Below are 8,073 nucleotides of genomic sequence, written 5' to 3' on the forward strand. Positions count from 1 at the left end.
ACTCAATTCACGCACACTCTCCCGCGGCCTGAGAGCAACGTCTCAAGCAGCCCGCACCGCTCCACGCTGAGACCTGGGACTAGCTCCCTCTCTCACCCAGCTTGTAACCCCCTACTACAAGCACTTCGGTGCAAGGAATACAAGATCGATCTCTCGGACTGGACGTAGGGCACCGATTGCCTGAACCAGTATAAACCTTGTGTCTCTTTGTATCACCATCCGGGACTGGGAACATGCAGTGCAAATTTACTAGTTGGTTAAGGACCCTCGGTCCGAAACACCGACAGATATATTAGAGATCATAGAGAATAGAATTGGGTAGGTGGCTTTCAACACAAGTGTAGTGCTAGCACAAAATTCGTTTCATCATCTTATTTACTAATCATTTGTCTTAGTGTTGTTGTAGAAATTTTTAATAAACTATTCACCTCCCTCTAGCCTTTAGGAGCTTTCACTCATCAACAGTTCATTGGTAACAATGTGATGCATGGTTTAAGTCCTGCTGCTGCAGGCCTTCCTTTCGATCCAAGAATGCTGGCTCTCCCATTCCATGCTGAGTATACTTCTGGGCATCCGTTGCATCCACCTGCACTACCCAAAGATAATGGAAGACAACTTTTCAAGAAGGAATTGAAGAAACACGTCATCATCCAGTTTCCTTGGGATCCTGGAGGTTCCATCCTTCTCCATCAGCTTGGGGGCAAACCGAATCTTAAGGAGAAGGGAATGTTAGGGACAAGCATTGGTTGGGCCGACGCATGGGCCCTTGGCCTTGAGCCCAGCCTAGACCTCGCTAGAGGAGTACAAAGGGAAGGAGGCAAGGAAAGAATCGGCATCGAACAATTATCAGAAAACATATTACCTCTCCCTAGTTACTGTTCTTCTTCCCCAACTCTCTCTATCTCTCTTGTACCCAGATTTCCTACTTCCAGGCCTTCTAAATCTTTCTAGTACCTTCCTCTAGCATCTTATTCCCCTGCTTGCTAGCATCTTCTAGTTCCGATTCCCCTGCTTGCTGATTCCAAACCTCCCACCCCCTGAGGTCTTGTATCCTGCTACCTCTAAATCAAGTTGTCAGTGAACCAATCGAGTGTGGTTGCTAACATTTTGCAGATATTTTCTTATTATCATTATATGCATGACAGTATTCTATACAGATTCTGTCTCCTTTGGTGAAAATGATATTGATGTATTGTTGTTCTACTATCAGGGGCAGCACTGCTGGAGAACGTATTTCTAATGAATCTGATGGCAATAACTTTTCTGATAAGCTGGAGGTAAGAAACAGTATAAGTAAAATACCATGGTGGAGACTTGACAGAAACATGGCCTGTTAGCTCAATTTCTAAAACTTTTATATTTCGCATGTGGAACTGTTTACTAATGTGCATTGAACTAGGATGAATCAAATGCCGACAACTTCTCTATGGCGGGTATAGCAGAACAAGGCAGCCTTGTGGACATGAATGACACCGGAAGTACCAAGGTACAGACTTCAAAGAAATTGTTTTCACTCTTTTATGTTTCTCTTGTGGAACTTGTTACGTACACTAATTCAATCGAGATGAATCTGATTACAAGATCGGTTCTGAGATGGAAGGGGTAAAAAAAGATGACACAGTGGGAAGGAAAAATGGTGAAGAACCTCTATTTGATAGATCTGTTGAACAGAAGAACCTAGTGCAAACGGACGACAAGCAGGAAAGGGACAATATCAATCAAAATAGAAATGTATTTGGTCTGATAGCCCAATATTTCTGTAGTCTTTATTTCACTTGTGGGAACTCCTTACTAATGTGTATTCTCAACTACAAGAACTGCCCTATGAAGGGTCTAGAAAATGAAATTTGCCCTGTGGACACGGATAAGACCAAGCAAAGTACCAAGGTATGGATTTCAAAGAAATTGTCCACTTTTTTCTCTTCTGGAACTTATTACTAACACGCACTCAATCGTTATGTATCTGATGACTAGGTCGGTTCTTGGATGCTAGAAGTAAAAGAAGACAACGCAGATGGTAGGAGCATTGCTAAAGAATCTACATTTAATGGATCTGCTGACGAGAATTGTTCTGAGAAGAGTCTAGTAGGAAAGTATGATGAGCAAAAAAGAGAGGAGCATCTCTAGCGGTAGTTCCTTATGCAGGCCCCCCTAGTCAGCATATACATGTTGTCCATATGCCTCCAAGCATGCACGAGTGCAAGCCCAGCCCCCCAGTCATGTGCGCTTCAGGGCCTGTTCGGCAGGACTGAAAAATACTGTTTCGGCTGATTGTTGTGAGAGAAAAATACTGTTCTGGCAGGATGTGAACAGTGATTTCGTGAGATGGCTGGCCAGCCAGCCGAACAGCCTCTCATTTTATAGAGATACTCGTACTATCTCTTCTTTTATTGAGATTTGAATCTTCACGTTTTGTCTGATTTCTGAAATTTTGATTCCAGCTGAAATTAGATTCTTGCACGTGTGAATTTCATTTTAAGCTGCTGAGCTGAAGTCAGCAAAATAACAAAATATATTGGTAATCTTCTTCTTGGATTTGAAGGCTGATTTAAACATTACTATAATATAATGCCCCCAACAATCTTCCAATGCAACATTACTGTTATAACAGCATCCAACCAGATATTTTTAACAAAACTGCAAGAAACTACTAGTATAGTAAAACCATGCTATCTTATACTTTGGTTTTAGGAAACCGCAACATCCATACAGGACCTAAGCATGTGTTAGTCCTTCTTGAATACTTGTTACTAACCTTTTACTCCCTCCATTCCAAATTATAAGTCATCCTAGCTTTTCAAGATACATAATTTTTACTATGTATCTAGACATAACATATATCTAGGTAAAAAGCTAAAAACAACTTATAATTTGGAACGGAGGAAGTAATATATAGCTACATGATGAAATGTTTTTTTTTTCTGATTTACATAATATAGTATGTTGTTTTGAGTGTGTCGACATTGTTTCTTCACTTATTATTTTTCTTCTTGTTGATCCTTATGTTATATTTATGCTTGCTCTGGATCTTTTGTACCTGGTTTTCACATAACTTTTACCTGATAGCATAATTAGATGTTTTTATTCCAGATCATTTAGCTGGAATGCTTGCTTGGGTTTAAAAATGACCAGGAGGAAGGGTTAATGGCCCTGCAAGCAGTGATGTCTAAGGAAGAGGGTTAATGGACCGGCAAGCATTGATGTCTAAAGTCTGTTTAACAGGATCTAGATACCTTTTCGTTTTGTTGGAGAAAACAGTGTTATGATGCTGGTTCTGCTGAACTGTACTTGCTATATTTCCCTGTGATGATCTCGAATTACCCATCCGATATAATAGGACAAAGCATTTGAGCGATCTGTGTGGTTCGTGAATACTGAATAGTGGTTATTTTCTTGAGCTCGGCCCACTCGATCAATGGCACGGCCCGCAAAGGTGTGTTTGGTTGAGCTGTGGCTGTGGAAAAAAGCTGCTGTGGACTGTGAGCTATGAAAAAACTGTTGTGGACCGTGAGCTGTAGGAAAACTGAAAACTATTTGGTTAAACAAGTATAAAATATACCTTCTATCTTTATCTCTCTTGAAATAACTATGGAAGAACTTTTTATTCCACCAATTTTGAAAAGTAAAAAGCGAAAAGCCAAAAACAGGGTCAAACCAGCTTTCAAAAATGTAATATGAAAAAACAGCTGCTTCTGGAAAAACAGCCTTCAAAAACAGCTTCTTTGTTGGACTTTTGGCTTTTGGCTTTGAGAACAAAAAGCCCAACCAAACTGACCTAAACGCCAGCAGCCCAGTATCGCCTGTACGGCGGTCGTCGAAATGCCGCCGCCCACCGCCGGCCGTCTCTCGGTCCTTATCCGCCGGTGCGCGGCGGGCGGAGCGCTTTCCCCGGGCGCGCAGCTCCACGCGCAGGGCCTGGTCGGCGGGCTCCTTCCGGACGCCACCCTGGACACCGACTTCGTCCTGCTCTACAGCCGCTGCGGGGCGCTCCATCGCGCCCGCAAGGTGTTCGACGGAATGCCCTTTCCGTCCATGCATGCTTACAACGTCCTCCTCGCGGCCTCCCCGCCAGGGGCAGCCGTGGAGCTCATCTCCCGCCTCCTCGCCTCGGGGCTGCGCCCCGACAGGTACTCCATCCCCGGCGTGGTCCGCGCGTGCGCTGAGCTGCGGGACACGCTCCTTGGCGCCGTGTTCCATGGCTTCGCTCTCCGGCTCGGGTTGCTAGCTAATGTTGTCGTTTCCGGCGCGCTGCTGAACATGTACGCTAAGACCTGGATGCTGGGTGATGCGGCCAGAGTGTTCGACGAGATGCCACAGAGAGATGCCGTTGTATGGAACTGCTTGGTTACTGGGTATGCGAGGGCTGGGATCTCAGAAGAAACTCTGAAACTTTTTAGGAAGGCACAGATTGAGTCCGTGGATATGGCAAGGGGTCTGCGGGCTGTGCCAAATGTGTTGAATGTCTGTGCAAATGAAGGGCAGCTGATGAAAGAGAGAGAGATCCATGGTAGGACGGTGCAGTGCTTTGCTTTTGATTCAGATGTTGCTGTGGGGAACGCATTGGTAGACATGTATGCTAAGTGTGGTCAAGTTGACGGAGCGCAAGCAGTGTTTGCAAGCATGAAGGAGAGGAACGTGGTGAGTTGGTCGACGCTGATATCTTGCTACGGTGTCCATGGCATGGGAAAAGAAGCATTGAGGATTTATGAGGAGATGCTGTCCAGAGGGGTGAAGCCAAACTGCATCACATTCATCTCAATCCTGTCAAGTTGCAGCCACTCAGGGCTTGTGAGTGATGGCCGGAGGATCTTTGAGTCGATGAGCAAGGTTCACGCTGTAGAGCCCACTGCTGACCACTTTGCATGTATGGTTGACCTCTTGGGGCATGCTGGAGCCATTGAAGAAGCTGTTGGAATCATAAGGAAGGTGCCTATGGAGCCTGGTGCCAGTCTGTGGGGAGCGTTGCAATCTGCTTGCGCTATCCATAATAATGTCGATGTTGGAGAGGTTGCGGCTTATAAGTTATTTGAGTTAGAAGAAAGCAATGCTAGCAACTATGTTACTCTCTGTGGCATATATGATGCAATTGGTCGGTCTGATAGTGTTGCAGGCATAAGGTCAAGGATGAGAGAACTTGGCATGGTGAAGACACCTGGTTGCAGTTGGGTTCATGTGAAGGGAAGAGCCCATGCCTTCTACCAAGGGTGCATACCACGATACTTGAGGAGACAGATGCTATGGGTTTTAGGTCATTTACTTGAGGATATGGCTGCTTCAGAATATGAAGATGAATATCTGAGCATGTGCTGTGAGATACTTGGGTACTGATGGTACAGATCCAGTATTGCAGAGTCATTTTGGTTTGAGGATAAAGCAACCATTCTGACTTGATTGTCACTGTGCTGCACATGAACAATTTTTTATTATGTGCAGCAAGGAAGTTTATGTGTTGTTCTGCCAAGTTCTAGAGGACTTGGAACATATCATGATCAGATCTGAAGTACCGTGCTGAAGCATGAAGTGCCACTGTGCAAGGGTGTGAGAAAGAAGGGTGGTTCATTGAAGGCATTCTCTAACCCTACTGCAACAGAAGTAGCTGTGGCATCTGATGCCATCGAGCTGTACAACAGGTGCCTCAAACCAACTGATTGTGACAATTGTGATAAAATGAGAGGAAAGGGAAATGATAAACTTCTCTAAATGGTAACTTGTTGGGGTAAGCACTAATCAGAGTTTCGCTCCTATATTAGAATGCTTGATTCTTCACTAATCCCATCATTTGCTTGGAATAGGTTAATGTTACTTTTGGTCACCATGAGAAGTCTTCTGCAGTCTCAGGAGATATGCACAGAGCATCATTTCCTCCAAGAGTAGAAATGTGTTTTATGGGATTGTAGGCTTTGTAATTCTGTTTGCTGTTGATGGTCCTTGTGCTTGGATCCTCTATATGCAGGAAAGTTTTTCCCTTGTGAGATGACAGACAACGGAATTAATAGATCATTATGCCATTTTGTTGACCTGCATGATTGTACAATCATATGATGAAGATAGAAGCTTGTATTATAAGTTTATAACTCTTGTTGTTTCAGTCAAGATCTGGGCATAAATCTAGAAAAGGGAAATAACTGAATATTTGTTTACAAACACATTCTAATCTTTACACACTTTGTTATTGGTCCATGGGTGGTGGCAACCTATGGGGTGGTCTAAAGAAAGATGCAATGTTCTATATCAAGAATATTAGAGGGCATATACTTTTGTTTTGTTCTTGATACATATGGTATGTCAATAGAAAATTAAGGATGGAAAGGTGTCAAGCTTTATCAGCTGCTTAACCAGGCGCCTTTTTCACTGTTCAGCAGTGGCTTCACCCTGAACTCACTTCATGACAATATTTAGTACTGCCCAAGAAAAAAAATTGTTTTTTTGCTTTTTGCTAAATGTCAGCTTTTGTCCTCCACTCTGGTTACTATCAGCTTTTCACCTTCCTAGAACAAAGTGACATCCAGCTTCCAACTGGGCAGCTTTCATGCTGTGTGCTGTCTCCAAGGTAACCTACCATTTCATTGCATTCTTTGTGCCACCAATACAGATAAGCCTCTGATTATCTTCCTCCAGATTCAGATTTATTTTCTGGACCATGTGGTATTGCACAGTGGTCGAGCAGAATTTGTTCAGGAAAAAGAACCCTAGTTAAGGAAAGGAATTGTCGTGCCGACTGAAACTATCAGTACTCGAGCTCAACAGTCAACACAGCATTGAGAAGGTAACATTACTGCAGAAGTTTGTATCTTGTCCTGATGGTAATAGAACTTATGGATCAAGATTCTTGGTCTTGCATTCATTGGAAATAAGATTTAATGCATAACATGTCAGGCGTACCATTAGCAGCAAAATATCAACCCCCAAGTACATGAAGCATTATAGCAATTGATACTGAAGATGTGTCTGATGTTCAAATAATGTATTAGGATTTTTCCACATTTGGCCTAAAAACAATGCTTTATAAAGATAGGTGTTTTGCACTTGCTTTCTAGTATAATTTATGTATCAATAGAAACAATCAGAGCCGGGATGAAGCAGTCAGTGATTAGTTGTGGAATGTTCTGTGTTCTTTGTGGGGCTGCAGCAGTCTTTGTGGGGCTGCAGCAGCATGGTGGTCTTGCTGTCCAGCATCCTTGACTGGAGGACAGCAGGGACTGGAGGACAGCAGCATCCTTGACTAGAGGACAGCATATTAGTATCTAGGACTAGCATCTAGGACAGCATCTAGGACAACATCTTGGCATATGCTTGGCTGGCTAGCAGCCTATAAATATGTATCCTCAACCCCTCAGGTTGGCATGGCATTGAGAAATAAACCAGAAAATTATCCCAACTCCTAGTGTCATTCTCTCTCGATGAGAGTAAGAATTCTGCTACTCCCAAGAGTAAGAATTCAGCGACTAACAACTGGTATCGGAGCCGTAGTATCCTGTAGCCTGAGCATCTCCTGCTCATCTCCTTCCCCAGCCGCGCAACAGCCCCAGCTGGGAGCAGTAGCAGCTCCGGCCGCTCCTGCTCACTCCTCTCCCTCTGCGCAGCTCGTCTGAAGCAGCCCTCTCCCCACGCAACAGCCCCCCGGCAGCGCGTTATGTCCGCAGGGCAGTCTCAGCGCTCGGTCGCCTCGAGCACGCGGCGTCGGCAGGAGGCCGAACTTGCCGCGGCAAAGGAACGCGAGCGAGCGGCGGCAGAGACCGCTGCGGTGGCGGCAAGGGCGTCGAGGTTGGCAGCGGCGAAGCTGGCAGCAGCCAGAGCGAAGGCGGATGCAGCGCGTGCGGCGGCAGCAGAGGTTGAGTTTCTGCGCTGCAGCGTCGGCAGCTCCATTTGTGCTGACGACACCGCCGACGCGGACCTCGAGCTGCTGGGGAGGGAGGCAGCGCGAGCGCGAGCGGCGCAGTGGGCAGCCGTGCACGCCCACGAGCGTGGCGGCAGCCCAGAAAGGCGCGGACGCGCCGGCGGCGCTCCTGGAGGAGGCGCGCAGGAGACGCGCACGGCGGTGGCGCTCCTGGAGGAGGCGCGCACGGCAACGGT

At 45.6% G+C, this 8,073-nt stretch overlaps 2 protein-coding genes across 2 annotated transcripts; both read left to right on the plus strand.

Moving 5' to 3' along the window:
• The first annotated feature begins 1,173 nt into the window (after positions 1-1,173).
• On the plus strand, positions 1,174-2,127 carry LOC136503912 (uncharacterized). The gene is made up of 4 exons (XM_066498834.1): positions 1,174-1,277; positions 1,400-1,486; positions 1,582-1,887; positions 1,975-2,127. Exons 1-4 carry the CDS (start codon positions 1,179-1,181, stop codon positions 2,125-2,127), a joined length of 645 nt encoding a protein of 214 aa, XP_066354931.1. The 5' UTR covers positions 1,174-1,178.
• Positions 2,128-3,801: 1,674 nt separating this feature from the next.
• On the plus strand, positions 3,802-6,007 carry LOC136505926 (pentatricopeptide repeat-containing protein At2g13600-like). Its single transcript, XM_066501048.1, has 2 exons — positions 3,802-5,716; positions 5,793-6,007. The coding sequence occupies exon 1, from the start codon at positions 3,820-3,822 to the stop codon at positions 5,326-5,328; it is 1,509 nt and encodes a 502-aa protein (XP_066357145.1). The 5' UTR covers positions 3,802-3,819; the 3' UTR covers positions 5,329-5,716; positions 5,793-6,007.
• Positions 6,008-8,073: the final 2,066 nt, after the last annotated feature.

Source organism: Miscanthus floridulus, chromosome 14, assembly GCF_019320115.1.
Source record: "Miscanthus floridulus cultivar M001 chromosome 14, ASM1932011v1, whole genome shotgun sequence".
Taxonomy (NCBI): Eukaryota; Viridiplantae; Streptophyta; class Magnoliopsida; order Poales; family Poaceae; genus Miscanthus; species Miscanthus floridulus.

Bases quoted from the DNA above. Each gene is read 5' to 3' on its own strand.
- LOC136503912 (XM_066498834.1), top strand. From the start codon at position 1,179: ATGATATTGATGTATTGTTGTTCTACTATCAGGGGCAGCACTGCTGGA. The intron at 1,487-1,581 runs GTACAGACTTCA...TCTGATTACAAG, and splicing joins ATGACACCGGAAGTACCAAG to ATCGGTTCTGAGATGGAAGG. The intron at 1,888-1,974 runs GTATGGATTTCA...TCTGATGACTAG, and splicing joins AGACCAAGCAAAGTACCAAG to GTCGGTTCTTGGATGCTAGA.
- LOC136505926 (XM_066501048.1), top strand. From the start codon at position 3,820: ATGCCGCCGCCCACCGCCGGCCGTCTCTCGGTCCTTATCCGCCGGTGC.